This window comes from Notothenia rossii, assembly GCF_949606895.1.
Source record: "Notothenia rossii genome assembly, chromosome: 4".
Lineage (NCBI taxonomy): Eukaryota > Metazoa > Chordata > Actinopteri > Perciformes > Nototheniidae > Notothenia > Notothenia rossii.
Window position 1 is genome coordinate 53,789,627 of NC_136902.1, and position 26,741 is coordinate 53,816,367.

At 41.3% G+C, this 26,741-nt stretch overlaps 2 protein-coding genes across 2 annotated transcripts in view; one reads left to right on the plus strand and one right to left on the minus strand.

Annotated features, from left to right (window-relative positions):
* Positions 1-26,741, plus strand: part of LOC307035385 (uncharacterized protein) — a 464,943-nt gene that overhangs the window by 104,703 nt on the left and 333,499 nt on the right. The gene's annotated exons all lie outside the window — the stretch shown is intronic.
* Positions 886-8,906, minus strand: LOC307037225 (uncharacterized protein; the record flags this gene model as incomplete). Its single annotated transcript, XM_079678004.1, has 4 exons — positions 8,732-8,906; positions 6,939-8,565; positions 6,435-6,761; positions 886-1,194 (listed from the first exon to the last, which is right to left on the minus strand). Exons 2-4 carry the CDS (start codon positions 8,079-8,081, stop codon positions 886-888), a joined length of 1,779 nt encoding a protein of 592 aa, XP_079534130.1. The 5' UTR covers positions 8,082-8,565; positions 8,732-8,906.

A 26,741-nucleotide genomic window follows, 5' to 3' on the forward strand; every position in this document is an offset into this window, starting at 1 on the left:
CAAACGCTGAAAAAGCCCACACTTGTCCTTAATTGTTGTCTTTTTTCTTATCTCTTTTCTTTTTTACTTTGCCACCACAGAAATGACAATAGCAAACATCAGCAGACTCAAGATGAGCTATTAGCCCTTAGTAGGCCTGTGACAAACAGCCAAAAAGGGCTTTAGTTTTCGAGATACCGCTCCCGGAGTTAGGACAAAACACAACTTACTTTTTCCTCATCTCTAAGGCCTCCCATACATGAAATGGATTGTTGTATAAAAATATTTTACTGCAAAAGTGGTGAAATTGATATATAAAGTTAGACACCCCAAACTAAAAATAAAGCCTGGCCGTCTGGGGGTTGAGGCATAACAACTCATGTAGATTCACAATGGAAGGTCTGATAGGTTTAAAACTTGGCATACCTGAGGTCAGGACATCCCTCTGCATTATAGAAAAGATTGAATGTCAATATCTTAATGTAAATTGAAGATACAGTCATTTGAACACATACCTACAATAGGCGGAAATGTAAATCTATGTAGAATGTTCTCTTTACTTTGTAGTGACTCTGACATGGATTGCCATAGCAACACATATGAGGGCTTGTTGGAAAGGTGTGGTTCTACTGAATCCAGCAATAATAATTGTGTAAAGGTAGCTTACATACTCATGGAGTTATGTCACTAAACGTATAAGGTGTCCCAAATGGGGAAAATATGAAATAGTCCTAATTAAATCTATAGTATCACCAATTAGTTTTATTTTGACTTCACTTATCAGGGGTGGAAAATATTAACAAATTATCTTGAGTAGAAGTCCCTAAAAGGTATGACAACTTGAGAATTGTTATTTTTTTAAGTAAAATATTGCAACTTCAACATTCGTGCAGAGAAAATGCAGGCCTAAAATGCAATAGAACTACTAACGAAGTAGTAGTTGGACATCAGCTCGTCGCGGGCGATGTTGGTGGTCACAAACTGATCCACTAACAACTGCAACACCTTGATTTTACTCTCAAGAGGACCATAAGGATACTCATCCACTTCCTGATAGGGCATAACGTGATGGTACTCCCGGTCACTCTCGCAGTACGCGCGCAAAACCTCCGGCCACGTCATGCCGTCGATAAAATACAGAGTGGAGTTGACGCTGTCTTTGAGGTCGGCGGGGGCAAACGTGGTGTTGGAGGTGTCTTCTTCACGTAGGATGACCTTCAAGAGGGCAATATGTGTCTCTGCTCACATTGTTTATCGACGGCCCAGCAACTCAAGCTTATGCTCCTCATAACAGCAAGTCATTCAGCTCTGTAGAGAATCAAGAAGTTATAATACAGTATTTGACTCCACCTGCTTTATCTGCATCTCATTGCCTACGTGGGTTTCTTCACAAACTGACAGGTAAATCATTGCAAATGTTTTTGGACTGTGAAAAGATGGGACCTTGTCAAATAAAATGGCTAATTAGCTAACTGGAAAGTGACCTAGCTTAATGTTTCATTAATGTAACAGCCTGTCCAGTAGCCTATATTCACAATAGACTCTGTGTCTCCTGGCTTAATTAGTCTCACTGGTAACAATACTGTAAATAGAGCCTAACAAAAACAGTTTAAGTACAACATAGATACTGTACAAATTCTGAAGTGTATCTTTTTTTCTTTTTTTTCAATTTTACCAGAATGGGGAGTGATGTACAAACAGTGGATCCAAATCGTTGTATCATCTGTGGTCAACATTTTGAAAAAGGGAAGAAACAATTTCGTTATTTCGTTTAAAATAAAGGTATCATCTCATCGATCATGTAGAGCAAACTACTCCAGTAAGACCAATATCAGTGAGCAACAAGTTGCAAATGTTGAAAGTGAGAGCATACCTGCATCAGTCTCTTCAAGAAGACTGAGTAGGGTTGATACATTATCGTTTGACATACGAAGAGATTGTTTCATTTGTGGGAGGGCCAGATCAAGACCAGAACCTCTGACAGCCATTATGACTGGTACAGGTAAGAGTACCCGAGACAAGGTCCTTCATGCAGCATCAGAAAGGCTTGATGAAGTTGTACATCTTCGGCTGCTCTCATATCCGGATCTCTTTGCATATAATGCCAAATATCATAGAAGCTGCCTTAAACACTATATCTCTAAACTAAATATAGTAGCTTCCAGACGAAAAAAAGAATCAGAACAGCAGACCAGTATCTATGACAAAGCTTTTATTAAGCTCACTGAACTCATTGACAAAACTGTTTTCTCAAAAGAAATGAAAGTGACGACCCTCAACTCCTTGGCTGGGAGGTTTGATGGCATACTGAAGACACTGAGGTCTGGGGAAGAAGATGAGATGGTCTAACACACTAAATACAGCTCCTGGAAACTGAAGGAAAAGCTCTTACTGCATTACAAGCACAGGCTGGTATTTGTAGAACGACCTGGAAAGTCTGATTTTGTATGCTCTGAAAGTGTGCCCATGGGATTGGCAATGAGAGCTGTACAACTCGAAGAAAAGCTAGAAGAGACAACAGCTTCTACAGCAGACTGTGAGACACAACAACAAAGTCAAGGTCTCTCTGACAGGCAAATACTACATAGAGCTGCAGACATATTGAGAAAGAGCATGGAGCAGGTTGACCATGACCATAAATCATATGTCAGCAGTGATCGACTATTACGTCTACATTGCAGCAACTATGTACCAAACAATGTTTATGACTTTGTGAACTGGTGTGTTGATTCAAATGCTCACAGAAATTGTGAGACCTGTGATGAGGAACCAGCTTTGAAGGACAATCTGCGTGTCATTGCAATCTGCCATGATCTCATTGCACAGTGCCGTCACATCCATACGCCAATCACACTGGGACTTGCCATTTTGATTCATCATCAATTTGGCAGTAAGTCACTCATCAATGAGCTCAGTGCAATGGGGCACTGTGTTTCCTATACAGAGGTTCGACAGTTCCTCACATCTGTGGCAGCAGACCAGATATCAGGGACAGAGAGTGGTGTCTACATCCCAACTGGCCTCACTGGAGTCACTGAACATGGAATTGTTGATGCAGCCATCGATAACTTTGATCAGAATGGAATACTCTGGACGGGAAGCAAACAACTCATGCTATGGCATATGTTGTGTACCGAAGAGGCCATGTCTCCACTGCATATGAATGTCTAGCACGAGTCCCAGAGAGGTCTCTCTCAACCTTGAACACAGCTGACTTGAATGGAGAGAAACTTCACAGGTATCTTTGGATTATTTGAATTTGTATTCATTCCGTTTTCATGTGTATAGTCACAGTACAAATTCATTGGTGGGGGTGTTCAATATGAATACTTGGTGAGGTTTAGTGTTCTGAGTTGATATTTAATGCATATGATAACAAGCTTATCTTATTATTTCTGGTTACAGATATATCAAACCTCCAAAGCGACCAGAACCGCCCGAACTTCCCAAACCTGAGATACTACACATAAACACAGCAGTCTCCAAAGCAGCAGAAGGCAGAGACCTGGTATGGAAGCTGGCCCGAAACCAGAACGAGAATCAACAGCATATGCCTGCGTGGTCTGCATTCAATGCCTTCACATCAGACACACCTTGTCCAGTAGCCAGTGTACTATACGTGCCCTTCATAAGAGAATCGCCCTCAGATTTGTCCACCATCTATACAGCTATGATACAGCTTGTACAGCTAGCTGAAGAACTGGGACAACACCATGTGCTTGTGACTGCAGACCTTGCAATTTATAGCAAAGCGCAACAGATATTGTGGAATGAACCAGAGCTGTTAAAAGGGAAGATCACAATGAGACTAGGAGGTATGCATATAACAATGGCTTACCTTGCAAGCATTGGAAAGCTCTATGGTGATGGCGGACTGTTTGACATACTCACTGAGTCAGACGTGTACAGATGGAGCACTGAATTTCGGACTCCAGCATACAGCTTCCTGCCTACCACCAGCCAAAGACCAGTATAGAGGAATGTTAAGCCCTCCCACTATTTTCCAAGAGGGCGTTGCCAGATTTTCAATTTCAGGTTTTAACCAGGAGATGGCGCTTCATTCACAAATACAGAAAGACAAGTTTCATGGACTTTCAGTTGTGTTTTGAAGAGCATTTTAACACATCAATATTTTAGATCAACTAAAGTATATCTAATCTTGTAATTCAATAATATATAGTCTTTATATATTAAATAATCATAATTATAATGTAAATGTTTACATTACACTTCTTTATTTGTTATGCTCATACTTTAACCTTTACAATCGTTTGCTTTAATATGCAGTATATTTTTGTGTTTGCTTCCTCCTGCTCCCTTTCGGACACATACTGTATGATTTATTATTATTATTAATATGAAGATATTATTAAGATAAGATAAGATGTTACTTTATTGATTGAACATTTTAGTTTAGAATGTGCTGTCCCACGGTAATTCAGAAGGCTCAGTGGGTCACATTCCGACCATTATTTAAAACAATAGGTGCTTTCACACCGTCTACAGTTTGATTTGTATAGAAGGAGCTCTGTCAGTTTTCGAATTACCCATTTGCTTTCGGGGAGCCCTATTTTTCAGAGCACATCCTGCTACTAAATATGTCACACGCACGCTCTGTTGACTGGCGCAGCAGCGCGGATGCGATCAATTGCTATAAAAACACTCTTCTACTAATACAGACGGTGTCACTATGCCGGCGGATGTGGCCGTTGTTGAAGCCTCTTCAGGCTCCGCATCGGCAGGCCTCTCCCTCGGTGTGGAGCTGTCAAACTCGACCCTAACGCCGCTTACAGCCGGCCAACTAAAAGTTGTTTTCCGTTCACGTGGTCATTTTTAGACTCCTTCGCTTCTTTGCTTGTGAATCCAAAAGCTGTGACGCTTGGCTGTTTTCGTTTTGCCATATTTTTTTATTACACAGCCAGAGTTAAAAAAATATCAATATGAACATTTCAAATACCGCGCCGGCATCACCGCCATAATCATAGCAACGTAAGTAAGAATGCAGCGCCGCCACATACAGATGGCAACACCCAGACATATTCACAAATATAAAACAAATATTCAGAAACTGTAATGAACAATAATTATTATTTATTTCAAGAACTGTTATTTCCAGAAACTCAACATTTCTAATCTGTGTGACACAAATATGCACGACTGTTTTGGGCTCCCCCTATTTATCTCAAAGTCAGCCTTCAGGGGAGCTCCCTCCCTCTTCGGGGGAGCCAAGCTCCTCCTAGCTCCCCCCCATTTCGAACAGTGTCTGTGGCTGAATGGCCAGCGATTAGGTGCGGCGCATTTGTCATAGGTGATCAGAGCTAACTGCCTGCCGGGTCAATATCACCATATGGTGCATTTGAGACTTCCCCATTTCCAAAAAAAAAAGCTGAGATTTTCCATTGAACTTCATATTCATTGTATTAAGTATATGTTATGCTGTTAGAAATGGATGTTGGTCAAGCTCCCACACTTTTTATAAATTAACAGCAAGCAGACAATGTACATGCAAACTGTGAATGAATCCACCCTGTCATGGACACATTCAAAGTAGAGTAAATACATTGTAATTACATAGTGATTATAAAATGTACATTTTCAGAAAGCAATTTAGTCCCTTTCTCAACATTATATTTTAGTTAATGGAAAAAGTATTTGGATAATAATGAAATTATGGCAAACTATTTGTTTCTCTATAAAATCTGCAAGAGTTGCACTTTCTTTTCTAAATAAAATCTAACAACAAAGATATCTGGTCAAACTTTCAAACAATACTATTTGGCCCTCATTTGTTAGAAAGGAATCACACAAAAGGTTTTGGTAACTTGTGAAAATATTTTGTTTATTTTCATAAAACATGAAAATGACAGGGTGGACAATGACATGACAGGGTGGACCTTGGGCATGACAGGGTGGACACATTGTGAAATGTCATTTTGAATGGTCTCATAAATGCAATAAATCTAAAGGAAATGATGTAAAAGAAAATGTCAGAGGTCCTTTTCCCATGTAGGGGGAAATGACCAGTTGAACAGACTGGTTTTGATCCACTCTACCTGCATGCGGCCACTGAATAAAGAACATTAATGTGGCCTTCTTGTGTTAAATTCTGTACATCATTCTGCACAGTGAAGGTCAAACATTCAACTGTAGAACAAGAAGAACAATTTTTTAAAGTGGAGAACAGTTGATTTAAAAAAAAGAAGAAGCATGTTACAGAGAGATCACTTAGACGCGTCTCCAAAACAGTCTCTCCCTTTCTGCAGAGACATGGCTCATTTCTGTAGTTGCTCTTCCACATACTTCCAAGCAGACGCTTCAATCTGTACTGAGCGCTTGTTCAGAGCCTGTGGTTCTGGTATTAGGCAAAGTATATGCCAGTCATAGTACCAACATATGTCCTCCCGGGGACTTGGCCAATGGAACTTGTTTATGCCATTGCGGTGCATACACTTAACTTTCACACTGTGCCCTTCTGCATCCATGATGAAACCTGGGTATGCTTCATTGTCGTAATTAACAACGCACCACTCTCCAATGTGCTTCACCTCAATCATTGCTGGTCTCCTAGGGTTATCTGGTGCCTTTCCAATTGCTGGGGACTCATCAGATGAAACAGGAACATCAGCTAGAGTGACCTCTTGAAGGTTAAAGCAGGGGCAGTCCAAAACACCTTCCTCCCTTTTACACAGGCATGAAATGTCTCGGTATTTCCTCTGGCCGGGTGTCAGACTGATAGCTTGGTGGATTCTTAGAGTGCCTTTTACCGCAGCTATTGCAGGTACCTATAGTGATAGGGGGGGAGGGAATCAAACATTAATACACTTTATTTAACCACAACACATGAAAGGATCAGATTTGACAAAGCTAGTCTGTAATCTGGACGGGAGAGGGGGGACAGGGATCTGAAACCGAGGCAGAAGGACTATGGGGTGAATTGGATAACGGACTATAGCTTTTACCTGAGTCTTTGATTCAATATCCCTCTCTGGGACGAAGAACAACTCAACAGATGTGTCCAGGCTTTTCAGCTTGTCATACAAGCTCTGGGCATCAGGGATGTCTCCTCCATGGGCCACAATTCGGTCTGCTGACCTCTTGAGGACCCCACCAACACCGTCTGGTGCCCCCTTCCCATGACTAGCCTCAAAGAAATTCCACGTTATTTCTTTGAAGCCATACTTGTAGGGTTCCGTTGAGAGGTAGAAGACATTTCCCTTTTGTCGATACTGCGTTGCAGGCCCGTCGCTGAAAAAATTAAGTATGCTGACTTGAGGGTGTCGTTCTCTCACTACCTTCAGAATTGGATCAAGGTGGGCCCAGATGGCCACAGGGTCGTGTCTTCTGGAGGGTGATATGGAGCAGAAGGTGTGCGGCGCTTGTCCACCAGCGGTGTAGAGCACTCCAGTGTGCAGACTGGCCTGCTGGTGTGAGCCTCCAAAATGCACAGATTGTATTTCTCGGCTGTACTTGCATGAGTAATTTTCGCTAAAATCTATATGCAAAAGGGACTCGTTGTGCTTCAGGCTCCTCCTGAGCTCCCTGTAGGCATTAAACTGCCATTTAATGTTGAAGACATGGCGCTTAAAATGGAGAAGCCTCTCCTGGAAATCTGTGTTAAGGTCGTGCTGCGTTGTTGTTATCTCCCTTTTCACTGTGATTGTTGACACCTTCTCATCCTTCGTGATCTTCTCTGTCATCCACTGAGAAAAACGAATGTTCTCTTCCCCAGGAATTGTCAGCATCGGGTGACAAGTTAGGAGGCATTCACTGCACTCACCGTAAGCACAGACCTTGGCTTTCGGGTCGCACATGGTTGCTTCAGACATTTCCTCAATGTTTCTTGAGGACAGCAACCCTTGGCTCTGCAAGGCATTGGCCAGGAATTGCAAGTTCTCATGTTTTTTGCAGAGACATGTGTCACGGTCAGAGGAAGAGGGGGTTACCACCCAAAAGGGTCTGAGACGGCAAAAGGAGGTGTATGACACCTGGCCAATGTGCTCAGAGAGAAACTTCCTATGCAAGTTCTTCCTTGTATCGGTAAGCAACCTCCTCTGCATCTTTTTCTTCAGCAGTGTGACTGTTTGTTTGCGGCCAGTCGTCATTCGACTAACATCATCTCGAAGAAAAAACGATGTAACGTTCTTCCTCAACTCATTTCGACTGACGCACCTCCTCCCATGGTGATCCACAGGATACTTTGCTCTCTTGTTAGAGTAGCCAAAAGCAGTCTGTGCATGCTTTTGGAGCTTGTACTTCTTCTGAATGTTTCCACTGATCACTTTTGCTATCAACTGCTTCTCTCTGTTTGTTTTTGCATTTTCATATTTTCTTTTAATATCTTCAATCAGGGATGTATGGAAAATAAGAGCTCTTTTGATGGGTGAATTCACTTTTGTACGTCCCAACAAAGCATTGACTTTTGATCGTGGTGATTTAGACAAACTTCCTTTCTTGGCCCTATGGAGCCTCTTCTTATATTTCTCAGTTTTAGTTTTCTCTTTTGCGAGCTGTGCCTCCAATATTTCAATCTGATCTTTCAGTTTCCTCTTCGACCTTCTTCTAGCACTTGCCCCTAGACGCTGTTGCCTGAAACACAAAATGTTTGTATATTATTATATAAGGATTTTTAGTAAGATTTTAACGAGTTAGTCATCAATATGTCGTTTTATGGGGACATAAACAGTTGATAATTGTCCTTCAAATAAATCTAAACTTTCTAATAAGTCATCAGCTAAACTTCCAATGATCTAACCTGGAAAGCCCTGGCTCAGGCTGATTTTCAGGAGCTGCAGGGGAGTCTGGTGGTGTCTCTGACTGTAGCAAAGCACTGGCCCTGTCTCTGGCTCTGTCTTGACTTTTTGCCTCTCTCCATTTCTTTCTTTTTGCCCTCTTCGCTCTCTCACTAAGCTCATTGACACCCTTCTTCGTTCCAGTCTCTCTGTCTTTTTCCCATTTGTCCCTCTCTTTCTCAAGGTACTTTCTTCTTCTGTCCGGGTCAGCATCACGACGTTCCCGATATCTCCTTGCTATCTCAGCTCCTTTTGAGCTCATTCCTTGAAAAAGACAATTCAAAATGTTCCCTGACACACTTTAATTGGCGGTCCAGGTAAACTAGGCTTGCCTTATCAAACTAGGCTTGCTGATTCCGAAATTGCCCAAAAAAGTCCATATTGTCCACTCCTACTATGTATAGCATGTAGTGTTATAAAATGTGTGTAATAGCTATTATAATATTACACACATTTATCAGCATGTGGCATAAACTATGTGCATGTCCTTCCTGTCACAAACCATGTCCACCCTGTCATGAAAGGCTTGCTGACAGGGTGGACAATGACAGGGTGGACATTTTTGGCTAATATTAGCATTTAATGAGCACATGGTGGACCTTCAGTTAGCAACATGATTCAGTTAGCAAGGTGACTGTGTACTGTTGAACAAATATAGTTCGAATTTCTGAAATGTTTTTATATTAATTGAAATGTAACTATGACAGAGTGGACATGTTAAGCTTGACAACATCCAACTACACACATAATATGATTAAAATCACAAAATATAAGTGTAAATACTTACTCTGCACCTAGCCAATGTCTCAGCCTCCACTGAAGAAAGACAAAATGGTGGTAGTGATGTCACTGAAAACATCAGATGTTTTTTTATGGGGCAGTTTCCCCATAATGACAGGGTGGACAGCAAATGTCAAGGACACATGCAAAATGTTCAATATTATTATGAAAATAGAATACACATGATCAAAATGACTCGTTTTATCAAATAACTCGTTGTGGACAATAAAAACATATATATAAGTTTTTAATTTAGTATAATTTAACCACTTATTACACACACTGTAGTTAGCAGAGCAGTGTGTGGGACATGCCAAAATCATGTACATCCAATTAAAAAATACGGTATAAAAGGAAGGAAACACATTTCAAGAGACTTATCATTGTACTGATATGTGTGTAAATGTTTGGCCATTTATAATAAGACCTCAGAGTTTCATTATTCTGCTAAATTTTCATGATAACTGAGTGATTCTGATGGGGACACCAAAGTTACTTTATAGTGATATTGACCCTGCCGTCAGATTTCATTTAAAAAACAGATCTGATTTTAAGACTATTTCTGCGCTCATAAAGAATGATAAGAATAAGAATAATGCGTATTGAACTGGTTTCATTAATTAGTGAGTTTATTTAATACTAGAACCGCCAATCGGGTCAATTTGTGTGATGTGTTGTTGTGTGTGTGCAATGTAACTTTTTTTCAATAAAATATTAAAGTCTCCCAGTCCCTGACTTTTCCTGAAAGTGTGTTATGTAGCACCCTATGTTGTTAAAAATTGCATTCTAATAGCGGGATTTGACGGGTTTAGGTAGGCCTATACAAAAACCTCTGGCGGTTCTAGTGTTAAGGTAATTAGGTACAGTAGAAGCCCTTTTTTTTATCAGTAACAAATTTAGCAGTTGAACATAAAAGTCAACTAACTGAGGGTCACTTGCAATGACAGTGTTGTGTCTAACTGTAAGCTTGTCACTCAGAGTAACCTACCGTTAATTTAGCTGCTGGAGAAGAAAGATCAAGGGGGGAGGGGGGGAGAGAGCTGTGGTTGATGGGCCATTAGTTGTGTAAATACACAGCTGAGAGCTGCCGTTTCATTCAGACTGTTTAAAAAACTGTAACAACGGACTATTTTTCTTAGCGGATGCATGTCAATTTAAATCAATACATACAACTATTCTTTAAATCAATACATACAACTATTTTTTAAATCAATAAAAAAAATGTCTAAATCCATAAAAGCATTTCAATTAATATTGGGAGTCATGTCGTTACTTTGTTGAGAATTTGGCCGTGTAATAAGCGGGATAATTTGCAGCGACTTGTTCCTTATGGGGAAAATAACACCCGTCATGTGTGTGTAGTAGAGGTGTGTGTGGTTAAAACACTTTCATGAAGTGAAGGAATTTCCTTCTATAAAACAGCTGTGGGCAGCAGTGAGTGTCACGGACATGAATTCATAGATCAAGGCAGACTGGTGCACACACTCTCCTGTCCTGCCAGGCGACACGCCCGTTCTAAGCCGTGTCCCTCACTTGTCACATCCCAAGCATCCCCACAAGTGTATTACGTTGTTACATCGTTTCAGATGTTATGTTTCAGTTGTGCTCTGTCTATGTTCAGTGATGCAAACTTGTAACCTTTCGGCGAAATTCGCCGTTTTGAATCCAAAATAAGTCGTTTGTGTGATTCATGTAGATCTGCAATACAAATATTTCTGGGGTATGGGGGGGGCTGGGACCCGGAGTAATCTGCGGCCGTGAGCTGTTATGTGCCATCATGACACGCATGGTGTTCTTTTTTTATATATTATAATGAAGTACGAGCTGTGTGCACGAGTCTTCCTGCCTGTCGGCTCTGCTCATGGATGTATAATAAGGCTCTGCTGCTCCGAGATGATGGTCTAGCTTCAGCAGCTACATTACCTACGGGTGCGTTCGTTAATATTAACTGTGCGTCCGGAGTCACTGTGGCACAGACTGGACCGCTGGTGAACAGCTGTTAGAACGGGCCGTTCAGGTGTTCAGAGCAGAGCTCCCTGTCGGAGCGGCAGAGCGTGATGTGAACTGAAAAGTTTTTCTGTGGCAATATTATTTAAGGAATCGTTGAGCTAGCTAGCTAGCATACATTGTCACTATCTGCTAACGTTAGCTTTAGCCTTCTATTTCTAATAGTTTTTTTCATAGGCTATAAACAGAGGTGGTATAAGTATATATATTGTACTTGAGTAAAAGTAGAAGTACTCAGATCTTGTACTTGAGTAAAAGTAATAGTCCCAGAGTGTAGGAATACTCTATTACAGTACAAGTCCTGCATTCAAAATGTTCCTCAAGTAAAAGTAGAAAAGTATTATCATCAAAATATAGTGAAAGTAGCGACAGTAAAAGTAGTCATTGTGCAGATTGGTCCATTTCAGAATAATAGATATGATATGTTTTATAATGATTGATCATGAAAGTGTTCTCAAAGCTGCTAAAGGTGCAGCTAGTTTGAATGACTTTGTATACTGCAGGGTAGCTTGTGGATTTACTCCAGGTGGAACTAAACTCTGATTCAACACTTGATTATATTTCACTTAATTAATCCAGATCTGTGAAGTAACTAAAGGTATTAAATACATGTAGTGGAGTCAAAGTACACCATGTACCTCTGAACTGTAGTGGAGTAGAAGAACAAAGTAGCAAAACATTGAAATACTTAAATAAAGTACAAGTATCTCAAAATTGTGCCCAAGTATAGTACTTGTTGAGTTTATGAACTTAGTTACTTTACACCATGTGGCTATAAAGATAAAAAGACTTAAGCCTTGCACAGAGGCCTGAAAATACATTTTCAAAATGCTCAACAGTGCTGCCAAAATTATAAACTGACTGCTCCACAATTTGAAATAAATGCTTTTATATATTTCTATTATGTGACTCTTTGGCGTTTCTGTTATTATTAACACTGCTGCTTTAGTTGTTCTGACTGCTAAAATCCTCTGTCATTCCGTGGGGTGGGGGAGCCGGGGGCTCGGATCCTTGTCACCTTTTTCATACCTGATGAGTTTGCATCCCTTTATGTTAAAAAGCCTCAGTCACCTTAATTCATGTAATAAAAACATCTCAGGTCAGTAACACTCAAAGCTAAATGTGCAATACCATGTTCAGCTATGTTACTATTTATAATGTTATTGTTGTTACATCAGAAGATGTACATATTGAAATGATTTCTTAACTTACAGTAGGCTATTTTTTACAATGTGTGTTGGAAGGATTTATTAAATTACAATGAATATTGTCATTGTTGAAGGCTTTTAGAGAAGGGTGAACTATAAGCCTGAATTACATAAAATGTTATACCTAAAAACATAAAAGCCACAATAAATAAGTCACAATTATTGTAGTTATTTTTACCTCCCGTATTGCTTTCAACCCACCAGCTTTTATGGTGTTGTTACGTCACTAACTGTAAGCTTGTCACATACAGTCTATGGTCACTCAGAGTAACCTACTGTTAATTTAGCTGCTGGAGAAGAAAGATCAGGGGGGGAGGGGGGGAGAGAGCTGTGGTTGATGGGCCATTAGTTGTGTAAATACACAGCTGAGAGCTGCCGTTTCATTCAGACTGTTTAAAAAACTGTAACAACGGACTATTTTTCTTAGCGGATGCATGTGAATTTAAATCAATACATACAACTATTTTTTAAATCAATAAAAACATTTTCTAAATCCATAAAAGCATTTCAATTAATATTGGGAGTCATGTCGTTACTTTGTTGAGAATGTGGCCATGTAATAAGCGGGATAATTTGCAGCGACTTGTTCTTTATGGGGAAAATAACACCCTTCATCCAGATGAGGATCCCTCCGCTACACTTTGGAATCCTGATCGACTGACGAAACTCCATTAAAATATACATATTTTTGGTGAATTACTGAGTTTAGGCACGTTAATAACGTTTTAATGAAGTTGAATACAGTATATTCATATGTGTCAGTGATTTCATGTCAATTCGGCGAACATAAACATAAATGATCGTGGTGAAGATGATGATTAAATTAGGATTAAAAATCGAGAGCCGGGCTGCATTTCCTCCCGTTTGTTTTTTTTGAATAACAAAATTATTTTGTTAAATAACAACATGTTGATGTTTTGTAAATGATTACATGTCTCTTATTTAGCACAGAGTATGATATCCGTGACATATGGATCTTAACAAAGTTCCGCTGTACATCCAGCGTACTGTATCTGACTTTATTTCACATGAGCTCCAGTGTGGAACCCCACTGCACCTCCTGGTGGATCAATGATTCATTGCAGCTGGCTTCATTATAAATACATTTATCTATCACGGGGGCGATCTCAAGTCAAGCTGGAGGTTTTCCCTTGAGCGCGGGCAGATCACGTACCAATCACGGCCCTCGCGTTTCAAACTGTACGAAATGAATCGCTCCATCTGTATGCAGAGGGCACAGCCCGACAGTTGCTTCAGGGGAAGCAGCTGGCAAGAGGAATAAGGAGCATAAAGCTAGCCTCTGAGGCTCTGTTCAGGCTCTTCTGGAAAGCCATGCAATCATGGCTTGAAAATAAAGGCAAATGTGCAATAACTGGAGCACAAAAGCAACTCCTACAAGATGTACAGCATGCATTTCATGGTAATGACAAGGCCACTGCTCAACAGCTTATCGGTGAGGTGGAGACGGAACTTACTGGGATCAAGAACATTACCCAGACTTTCATAGTTGAAGGGGCTAAGCAATCAGCAACTTTTGGATATTGGTTAATGTTCCTCAAGGGTGCTGATCTGTTGCTAAGGATCCTTCGTTCAGAACGTGAAGCAGACTTTCAACTTCACCTGAATAGCATGTGTGAAGTCATCCCTTGGTTCAGAGCTGCTGGAAGAACCAATTATGCCAAGTACATGCCGGTCTACGTTGCAGAAATGAAAGCTCTTGAACATGAACAACCAGAAGCATACACATTCATGCAAGAAGGCGGATTTGTTGTCCGCCGGTCAGAGGATCACAGCTTCAACTGTGTGGCGACTGATCAGGCACTGGAGCAAACCATTAACCGAGAAGGCAAGAGTCAGGGTGGAGTTGTTGGCTTCACATTGCGAAAGGCAGCTCTCACAAGATGGTTGATGACAAGGCATGTGACCACAGCATACGTGGATGCCATGAAAGACCTTTGTGACACTGATGCAAAGGGCCCAAAAGCACACAAAGAACATGGAGCCTCTAGAATGGACAGAGATGAGGGAGACATACAAAAGATAATGGAAGCTCTGGAGCAGAATCAGAACCCCTTTGACCTTGACAGTATCCCTGAGGAACTGATCAATATTGCAAGTGGTCAGGTTGCATCTGAGAAAGTTGCAAAAGAGCTGTCAAGTTTCCTCCAAGATGGTGCTGAGCAGAATGCCATCTTTATTGAACAACGCCTGGCAAAATCCAAAAAAACTAAGAGCTTCTGGGATCCTGAGAAAAGAAAACAGTGTGCAACCTTCAAAGACATGAAAACATCAGGTGGAGTCAGTACTAGAAAGGTTCACATGGACTCAGATGTGCTCTTTCGAAGATTACTTGCTGTATCCAAGCAAAGAGAGGTATCCATGGAGACTGTGATGTCTCATGAACTTGCTGCTGTCCCCCCCTCTTTGTTTTATGATGATGGAAGCATGAGAAAGACAACAAAAGCCGACCTTGCTAAAAAATTGGAGTCAGTAGTTGAAGAGACACAGCAGTTGCCTAATGTTGCTGAACCATCTGCATACATCATCGATGGCATGGCTCTTCTACAGAGTTTCCCTGACTCAGGCTTTCAGTCATTCAATGACCTGGGTGAGTGTGTCTGGAAGAAGATCACAACACTAATGGAAAAGGAGAACAACAACTGTGTTGCTCTAGTGTTTGATAGGTATGATCATCTACACTCAATCAAAGACCTGGAAAGGCAAAGAAGAGGCAACATCCAAGCAAGCAGATCTACACATGTCATTGCAGGCAAAGCCAAAGTTCCTAACTACAGGAAATACCTCAAGGTCAGTGGTAACAAGGCTGCTTTATGCAGCTTTGTAAGCAACTAAATAGCCAATACAGGGCCCAAGATAATCTCCTCAGAGAACACAGTCATTTTGGCAGGTGGCTTTGAAAATGGTGAGGAGGTCAAAGTGGTCAGCAAGTCAGGTGTTGCAGGTGCTGACACCAGATTGGTATTAAATGCAATACATCTAGCAGAGTCTCATTCTCGGGTCGTCATCAGATGTGATGATACCGACGTACTGGTTTTGCTTGTGTATTATTCCAGCAAAGGAATGTTTGGATCCTCAACGGTGTTCATGCACTCTGGACATGGCCCAAGGGAGAGGTTTGTCCCAGTCTGTGCCATCGCAAAGAAGCTTGGTGCAGCATTTTGTGCCACGCCCTCACAGGTTGTGATACCACAAGCAGCTTGTACATAATTGGGAAGGCTACTGTGTTTACAAGACTTAAGACCCATCTGAGTGGCTTAAATGAGATGGCCAGTTTTGGACTTTCTGGAAGTCTGGAGGAGGCTATTCCTGTGGCAAGAAAGTGTGCCCTCCTTCTGTATGGCCAAAAGAAAAGGGAGGATGGCCGTCCTTGCACCACCTTGGATGAGCTGAGGTACACACTAGCATCTACAACAGATTCATCAGCTGCAAATCTACCCCCAACAGAAGATGCCTTCCAGCAACATGTATTAAGAGCCATGTACCAGACCGCAGTGTGGTGTCACAGCCATGTGGCCAAGCCTCATCTCTGGAACCCAGTTGGTAGAGGGTGGAGGCTCAGAGAAGATGGGTCTATAGAACCAGTGATGTTCGTCAAAGAACCTGCACCTAAAGAAGTCAGAGACATCACCCACCTATACTGTAAGGACGGAAAGTGCAATGATAGCAGCAAATGCCAATGTCTTTCAGTAGGCTTGACCTGCACAGAGTTTTGCTCTTGCTCTGACTTCCCAAATGTGAGCCATGTTGTTTTTGATGACAATGTGGATGAGTGATAGAGATGTGTTTATATGCATGTATCCCCCGGCTCCCACTAGCTTAGGTTTACTTAAGTTTAGATAAGAACATTTAATTTGAATACTAAAGTTTGTTAATCCAAAAACCTGTTTCCTTGTCTCTGTGTCTCACCTTCTAGTCCCTGGCACATTTTGGCTGCAGCTGGGCATAACATTGTATAAAGACACCATAAACGTTTAGTGACATAACTCGATGAGTATGTAAGCTACCTTTACACAATTGGTATTGCTGGATTCAGTAGAACCACACATTTTCAACAAGCCCTTGTGTGTGTTGCTATGGCAATCCATGTCAGGGTCACTACAAAGTAAAGAGATCATTCTACATAGATTTACATTTCCGCCTATTGTAGGTATGTGTTCAAATGACTGTATCTCCAATTTACATTACGATATTGACATTCAGTCTTTTCTATAATGCAGAGGGATGTCCTGACCTCAGGTATGCCAAGTTTTAAACCTATCAGACCTTCCATTGTGAATCTACATGAGTTGTTATGCCTCAACCCCCAGACGGCCAGGCTTTATTTTTAGTTTGGGGTGTCTAACTTTATATATCAATTTCACCACTTTTGCAGTAAAATCATTTTATACAACAATCCATTTCATGTATGGGAGGCCTTAGAGATGAGGAAAAAGTAAGTTGTGTTTTGTCCTAACTCCGGGAGGGGTAACTCAAAACGTTGGGGCCATTGTCACTAGCCTATAGGCTCATCTGCTCCTGGAGGCTTTCATTATTATTGTGGAACTGAATTCCCAATAGGACATTTTCTGTTATGATGTAGGTTGTTGCAGGAGGCCTACATTCACACTTTGGTATAGGTCAAGGAAATGACATGTGTGTACAGTTGACATTTGTTGTGTGAGAATAAGTTATTATTTTGTTCTTTATATTCTCACTTGTGGTGAGTGTGAGAGAGAAAGAGAGAGAGAGAGAGAGAGAGAGAGAGAGAGAGAGAGAGAGAGAGAGAGAGAGAGAGAGAGAGAAAACAAAAAAATACATTTGCCTCCGAGTCCTGCATAGACTGTATTTTATCATTGGTCATATGGTGGTATTGGAGAGCCAACTATTTTCTCAGGTGGTACTTGGTGTAAAAAGGTTGAGAACCACTGCACTACGGAATAGCTGTTGCAAAACTGACTTGTTTTTAACAAGGAGAAACTTATTTTCCTTAAAAATATCTTTAAAATAGGAAGAACATTACACTATGGTTAAACAACACAGCACATAACCGCCAAAACACATTTGCCCAAAACCAGCCAATACACTTTTACCAGCAGAAGTACTTCCAAGATGGAATGCCTAGCCTCAGTTTGTTAAAGCAAACAGAGTACTTCAATTAGCATTTCATGAAATGGCGACTGCCGTGTGGTTCACTGTGAACATGAGGTCAAGACAAGATGACAACTGGTTTTCCAACCTTTGACCTGAAGAACAAAGGGATTTGAAAAAACACCTCGTGGCTCTCACAGTGGAGTTGAAATAATGGTGGGGTGATATTTTGTCTAGTAAATTCAACACACAACACTGTAGTTTAAAATAACATTTCTATTTAGTTTACTATAAGAAAATGGGCTTTATCTTATTGATATCATCACTTAAAGTTAGGAACCCTTACGCACAAGCAATAAACCTGTCCACGTAATAATTGACTTTATAGTCTACTATTGGTTAACTGTTGCTATTTGGACACGCCAAACCGGGACCAATATGGAGACCTATCAGAAACTAATAATAGACTGTCGTCTTATTACTGCACTGCTGTTGTAATTCCGATTACCGTAACCCACCTGCAATATCTTGTTTAAAAACAGAACAGTTTTAACCACTGATAAAGGCTTAGACCTTAACCAAGCCTTTTCTCGAAAAGGACTTTCTTTAAAGCACTGACTTCGGTTACTTAACCCTGAGTTAATTCACTATGCCCTGCTGGTTTTCACTTACTCGGCCCTTAACCGATTCGCTATGTCTCCAGATCTTAACAAAAATCGTCAAATGGGCTATATACCCTTACGTCATAACTAACTACTAACGTAACAAGAGACACCTACGTGAAAACAGCAAGGCACCTATCCGAAGTACAATGTCCACACACATTTATATTTAAAATTCAACACTCACACATGGTTAATAGCATGCAGGGTTAACGGAACAAAGGGAATTTGAACTCACCGTGCCTGTGACAAAACAACGCCTCGTGGTTTTAGAGTGATTATTTTATCAATTTGGGTTGTTTTAACATTAAAATGCACAGCTATTTTCAGGATCCGCCGGCTGCCGTCAAACACACAAATCTAACATTGCCTAGTTTAACTAGTGAAGAATCTTTGTCATAACAGGCATCTTTGTACCGATTGATACCACTTTCGTGTGTCGAATGGCTGCAAGCGTCTCCAGGAAACAGCCGGCTGGTTTTCTCTCCTCGGTCCGCGGAATCACGCGTCTCGATCACCAGATTGTAAACTTGGTTCGTTATTCTCCCGTCCAGGAGAGAAGCTTTAAAAGGAGACTTGGGTACAATTGTTCAATTGGGTACTTTAATTTAAAAAGGCGCGGGTATGTCACAAGCATGATATTGTTCAGTCAGACAACAGCTGTGATCCGCTCCTCGTTAGGGAAGAGAAGAGAGCGAGCCCCTGGTTTCCAGCTGCTAGATCTCCTCTGCTGGCTCCTCCTTGTCAGCCGGTTGGCGCAGCTGGGGGCCGGTCCTCCACGTCTTAATCACTCCCGTTATTGCGTTTAAACAGAGGATTCAGACCTTTTACATTCAACATGTACATAAACACGCCTCTCCTCCTCATATTCTCTTTCATCACTTTTCATTTAACACATTTTACCGGCTATAAATCGTGTTTTCCGTAAAGCCTGAAGTCAAGCTACTGTTGGTATTTCGGAGATCTCTTCCGAAATAGCTTTTCAAAATAAACTCTAATCACAAGCGGAAACTAACCGGAAGTATTTTCAAAATAAAAGCTTGACATCAGACATTGTGCGCGAAAACTTCTGTTTTTTCAGTATAAATAAGCATTTTAACTGATGGCATGTTTAAACTAAATTATGCCATAAAACATTGATTTTAATTTCTAACAACGCGTCATATTACATCACAAAGGGTAAACATCTCCGCTCTCTGACCGCGGGTATAGTTTTTTTCCCCTGGTAGTTTTACATTGTATTTCACCATTTGTAATCATGGTGCAGTATTGTGTTTGTGCAGGTTGCACAAATACCAGCCTGTCAGGACATCGAGTCCACAGTAAAAAGGACCAGAGCTAGCGTTCGTTCCTGGGTGCGTTGTGCCTCCACCTCCTTACATCACATACTCTCCACAGCTTTATCAGGAAACCGTATTACATCCCTCTCTCCCCCCCCCTTCGCTGCTCTCTCTCTCTCTCCCCTCCGGTACACGGCACCGTAAGACATAGTGTGGAGTTGCATTAGGTAACACTGTGGTGGCTGTACTGCTCCAGCCGTCTCCTTTGTGTTTGTTTGTTTCCTCCTGTCTGTGCGGTTTGTGTGTGCGTGGTGGCTGTCACTCCTGGCTCCCGGCTCAACCTCCACTCACCTGCTGCAATCAGCTGTGCACTCTCCCCGACTACACACCTGCTTTCCATCAAGCCATTTACAACGGCATATCAACGGAGGCTCCACAACCTTTCTCCGCCAGATCGTCAAGTATCAGCCGTATCTCGCGTCTCTCCTCCGGTACACAGCACCGTAGTGTGGAGTTGCATTAGGTAACGCGAGATAAGGCTGATACTTGCACATTAGTTTCTGTTATAGATCAGTATCAACAGTCCTGCCAGTAACGTTACTATATTATCAATGCTACGTTCGTTATAGCCTGATATATGATAGCTAACTTCACAATGTTGTGATGTGACGTTAGCTAACATTCTGCAGCTAACGTCGGTCACTCACCAAGATAGCTGCCCAGTTCTCCACTGGTTCTCCTCACACCACAGCTCAATTTCTCTCCGATGGCCGTTATTTCTTCTAATCCTTGGCTGCTCCTGGTCTCTTGGACGCCTAGCAGGCTCATAATTATAAGGTTGTGGTCCGTCATATGCATTCGAATATTCATGTTAAACTTCTTCTGTGTCTTCTGTGTCGAAACTAGCATTGGGATCCATGTTTATTAATACGTTACACCGGCCGCTCTCCCCCTTGTTTCCCCCATGTTACGTTACATGCGGGAGGTCACGTGCCGAGGCTTTTTTATGCGGAAGTGAACATTTCTTACAAAAACAACGCCAGATGTCACTGAAGTGTATATTTCTGTATATTTGTTGGAAAATCTAGTGTATTCATCATTTTCCTCCACATTTATTCACAGGTGTCTTTAACCTGGAAGTTGCTCTTTAAGAGGTCCACTCTCTTTTTCTCCAAACTTCCACTGGTTTCACCTTTTGGATGAGGTGGTAGGTAATTAACTTCAGCCTTTTTTGCCTTTTTGACATTTTTAGCAGGAGTCTGGTCCTCTGCTGGTTTCATCTTGAGTGAGTTCACCAGAACTTCTGGACATCCAAGAGCTCAAAGTTTCGATCTGAAGTTGTTCATTTTATATTTTAACTGCTGGATCCATCCATAAAATCCATGGTAAGATTCTGGTTCTTTAAGGCAGGGATGTTGTTTTATTAGGTACTCTGCTACTTCACTTAGCTGTGCACTTGAAGGATAAGCAGTGTACTCATAAATGACATCAGCTAATTTTCCAAGAATGTCTGGAAGCATTGAGATGACATCTTTGGTTCCAAAAGGAGTCACAGGACATTTTTGTTGCCTGACTGAAGCAGAATCTCTGTGCTGGAAGAGAAACGGGGGATTGCAAACTCAGAGGGCCAACCCTTTGACCCCTGGTCTAGGCTTTCCGTCATAGTTCCTGGAGAAACAAGCAATGTGTCATGGGAGGACACAGATGGGCAAGCATCATCAGAAGGCTGAATAGAACCATCAACGATGCTCGAGATGGAGTCTATGTCTGTTAAGGAGAAAAGTTACTGTAGAGGGATCCTGGATATACACAACCTTGATAGTGTCCTTATCTGAGATGTCATTTGTCGAAAGCAACGAGAATAACTCATTACCAAAATCAGCATCCTTGTAATGCGAACAGAAATCCCTAGAAATCTGAAATGTATCTCGAACAACTGAATTAAGTTCTTCAACTGTTCCAGGGATCCCAGATGGTAATGTCAGTTTCTGGACAGCATGGTCTGACAGTATCACTCGGAGATGGGCTGGTTGCGACATTAATCAATCTGTAATACATAGAATGTTTGAAATGCTTCAGTAAGTACCATGACTACAAAAGTCAGTAAAAATACAATATAGTGTTTCCCCCTGAGTTGTAGGCTTTGCACAGTACCAGACTGTGACAGAGCGGCTCTATCACTGACTGTGACCACACACACACACACACACACACACACACACACACACACACACACACACACACACACACACACACACACACACACACACACACACACACACACACACACACACACACACACACACACACACACACACACACACACACACCCCAACACATTCCCTGCTCCCTGTGTTCTCGCTGAATTGTAATAAAACATCACTATTATTACTCTTTTCCTACCCGTTTCAGTAGCGCGACCATGGGTGCACACTTGGCCGTTCTATTTTCATTCATGCATACATTCACAATTATTAAAGTAACTTACGTGTTGAAGTGTGGGGCAGATTCACCACCGTCTCTCCAGCTGCGATTTGTATTGGCAGAGGCGTGTCATTTCACCAGCGCCGTAGGCATTTCACTAGGTTAAATAGTGTGTTTTCGTGCATTTTCATGATCACGTGAGATGCATTATTATCTGTTTTGTTGGAAATGTTAATTTGTGTTTACAAATGACCTTTTATGTTCAAGGGGAAATGTTAAGGTTAATAGAGAAAATCCTCGTTTTATATTGCTTCAGATTTAAGAAACTGTAATGCTTTATCTAGTAAAAAATTAAGACTAATTGTATTTCCTAATGTAAAAGTTTATTCCTAATGGGAGGGGCTACATGTTTAAAAGGGGCTGCATCGGCCCTGTATTGCAATCTATGCAACATAAATGTAGCGTTTGAGGGTTACAATGCTTTTTCCTCCAAACATGTAAGGTGTTAAAGGGAACATGTCAGACAGCTCTGCAGGCTCTAGCACTTTCACAGTTCGTGCTTTCTCAAGGACATAGCTCCTGAGATGCTCAACTGACCAAGCACTCAAGCATTTCACAATGAATACAAGAGTGCCCTTGACAACAACTATTTGGATCAGCTCTCCCAAATCTGTCAGACCACCTGTTGAGCCATTAGCCAAAATCATTCCAATTGCATACTTTGTGCCACCATACATTGTTAGCTGGATACGTGTCTCCTCAGGGAATTTTGCTTGCAGTTCTTCCTGGATATCTTCTCTTAGCACAGTAACATCTACAGTAGACAGTTGTGTGGCATGTAAGACAGGTTTCACAACACTGGGATCATGATGATTATATGCAACCATCAGCTGATGCTTCATGGAAAGTGAATGAAGAATATTTCGAAAGCTGTGAGTTTGCCTGACAACACGCTTAAAAAAGTTGTGTTTGGCTTCAAACCTCATAGTCCACAGTAACACTAGTGGACCATAGGCCCTGATAAGCTGTGGATAATGTTCCAGGAAATGATGTTTGGGGATTAGTTTTTCCTGTGGGAAAACCTGGAGAAACCTGTGTCTGTGTTCAGAGATCTTACTGTCTAGGTAACAAATAGTCTCCTCTGTGTGAACATGACTTACTGCAAGCTCAACTATCTCTTTTAGCACTAGAAGTACTTCCCATGTTGGTTCACCCTCAGGGATTTTTGATCCAATTATGAGGGGCAGGAATCGCAGCAATGACCTGTTTTCATGGGCGTTTCCTCCAACAGTTTTCCTTGCTGCAAAATTCAGAGGGACCTGCTGTGGAGCATCAGTTTTGTCCGACCATTTGTAGGGAAACGTTTTGATGCATGTGTTGAGTTCCTCAAGAGCGAACTATTTACTCTTGATAAACATGTGAAGACATAGAGCCAACTCTCGGGGGACTACACCCTCAAACAGATCGTGCAACACATCAGGTGGATAACCTGTCAAAACACTGAAATACGTCAGATTCTCTGTAAGTGCACACTGCCTCTTGACTCCACAGACATGAACCAATGCAGTATTGTCCTGCACAGTCTGGACATGCATTTCATGCTGTTCTATAGTCCTGGGTTGAAATGCCCCTGTTCTCACTTCTTCCACCTGAAAAAGTGACTTCTCAGACAAAATCTGCAAACATAAGAAATGGAGAAGCTTTCCACAAATCCCCCAAGATAATGGGCCCCAAGATTATCTGCCACTACACTAAACACTGTTCCTTTGATTTTTTTGCCGTGGGACATACAGGCCCTCCTCTTCCAAGCTCACAAGATCCTTGAGCAGTGGCTTCAGAACAGTACCGTAACCAAATCTTTTTACATCCTCAGCCCTGCAGAGAATTGCTAAGAAGATGGAGGTCAGAGAAGATCTGAGCAGTGCAGGAACATCAGCTAAAACCCAGTACACATCTGTGACTTTGTGTTTTTTCCTAGATGTGCCCAGAGGATTGCATATCTCAAAGTCATCAACAAATAGAATGATAGCAATGGTAGGATGTTCTCCAGAAAATAACTCATATGTTTTATAATAAATGCCATCAGAAAAAGACCTGTACTGAGTTTCAGCATTACTTTGAGCTTCTCTGTCGTGCAAGATCAAATCCTGGATCTCTTTCCGGCTCAACAGCTGAAGCATACACTTCTGAATGGGGACATACTGGAAGCTTCTCTCTCCTTCACTACTAAGTACATACTCCACTGGTTCCACCACAGCAAACTGCTCCGTAAAATAAGCCCTTCTCATATATGCAGAAGAAAGTGGACCCCCACTGCTCAGAGCAGAGGTAAAAGGGTTGGCATCACAAAGCTCTGTCACCATGTCTGACACAACAGACTCATCAATCTCACAATCGTGCTTCCTCAAACAGGAATTTAAAATGTCTTTGAGAATGGGACCTGATGCTGAATGAGAGATAAAATGTAGCTCTTCGACAACCTCATCAATACACCTGTTAGGTACATTAAAAGTGCTCTCGAGTTTGAGAAACAACAAAGCCAAATTATTTTCAATGAGGTTTGGTAGATCTCTCACATCATTATCTTGACCATCATCAGTAATGGACAGTTCACCATCCTGAACATCTACATTACTGTTATCATCTGTATTTGAACAACTTGCATACCTTTTTAGCAGGTCTTCTTTAAAGTCTTGCAGTGAGTGAGGAGTATGCTTTCGACTTTTGTGGGAGGCAAATGTTCCGTAAATGTTAGTGCTGAAATTGCAGTTCTTAAAAACGCAGATGACTGTCTCATGTTTTTTCAAATGTCGACCACGGTGTTCAAAAAGCTCTCTTTCTGTGGAGATTGTGCTGGCACTGCAACACTGGCAAGTGAAAGACAAACCTGCAGTTCTGACTCTTTCCTGAGTTTCCTGAGATTGATTTCTTGATATATGTGATCTAAGGCTACCCCATGTTCTGAAGGAACAAAAACAATCTGGATAAAGACATGGCAGAGGTTGCCCACAATGACCATGGCGTAACCTGTAATGTTTTAGCAACCCTGTTTTTGCAGAGGTTTCAAATAGTTTGCATCTCCAGCCCATTTTTAATTAGAATTAAGTTGTTCTAGATATATAAGCAACATTGCATGAAATGAGCAAGAAACACAACAAAAAGAGACTCTCTGCCTCTACTACTTTGTACCCTCTCACATAACTATCCACAGTTCAAAGGCTGCTTACTTTGGTCAAACAGCAATTTGCCTATACCGTGCAACTACAACTAATATCTACTGTATTTAAATGACAAAAGATGACACCCACTTTTAAAATGTCCTTTGTGTATTTCTTCAGCCTGTCCTCGAACACACAGCCTTGAATGTCGGAACTTGTCCAGGTGTGTTAAGTGGGAGTGGACTTGAAATTCTTAACTCAAGGTGTAGAAAAAGTAAGTTATCAAGCCAATTGCATTACTCACTACAACTTGAATTTTGTTTTAAGTCAATTAAAGCAGAAATCAGAGTTCAAATTACACACAATATTAAGTTGATGTAATTACCAACATTATTACATCAACACAACTTGTAAATTAATATTTGCAACTTAAAATGTTTATCTAAATCAATTAACTCAAATTTTTAACTTGCAACCATGCATTTAATTAAGTGGATCTGAAAGGTCCCCTGAATTCGTTATTAGATAGACCCTCCAGAAAAACGCGATTCTGCGATCGCAGAATTTACCGCATAATCAGCAAAATGGCGCAGATTTTTAAAAGGCCGCATATTTATCAAAAGGCCGCATAATCCCCGCATTTTTCCACACAAACTTGAGAAAAAAAAAAGTTAACTCGTCTTGACATGACGTCATCAGCTCGCGCATCACAGAATGTAAACAACAATGTATAGAGTGAACGTGTGGAGCTCACACGATAGAGAAAACACCAAGATGAAAAAATCTAATCCATCTCATTTACCGACAAACATTTCTACTAAAGACCGGGCAAAAAGTGGGGGGAAACTATGCTGCACCCCGTGCAACTGTGTGTTGGAGCCATAGACTGTATATTGGTTGGAACATAAGAGAAAATCGACGGTGAGCATCAACCTCCAAAACCTTTTCGAGGGCTACAAGAAACGAAGGGAGTAGCCTACAAGATTGAAGCTGGTAAGATAACGAACGAGTAAATGAAAACAGAATGAGGCGGAGAAGTGTGTGTGTGTGTGTGTGTGTGTGTGGGGGGGGGGGGGGGGGGGGGGGGGTTGTGTGTGTGAGATTAAAATAGCCCAATTGCTTTTACAATACATAAACATTGAATGTGTGTTTAATTGAATAGTAAAGGGGTTTAACGTTAGTGGCAGGTTGTGTGTGAGAGAGAATAAATAAGACAGCCCAATATTTTAAAACATTGTTATTATTTTTCCCCGCATATTTCGCATATTTCGCAACTTTCCGCAAATTTCACCGCATAAAATCACATTAAAACCCCGCATGTTTAATCGCATAATCATGGATTTTAGCCCGCATAATCAAGGAATTT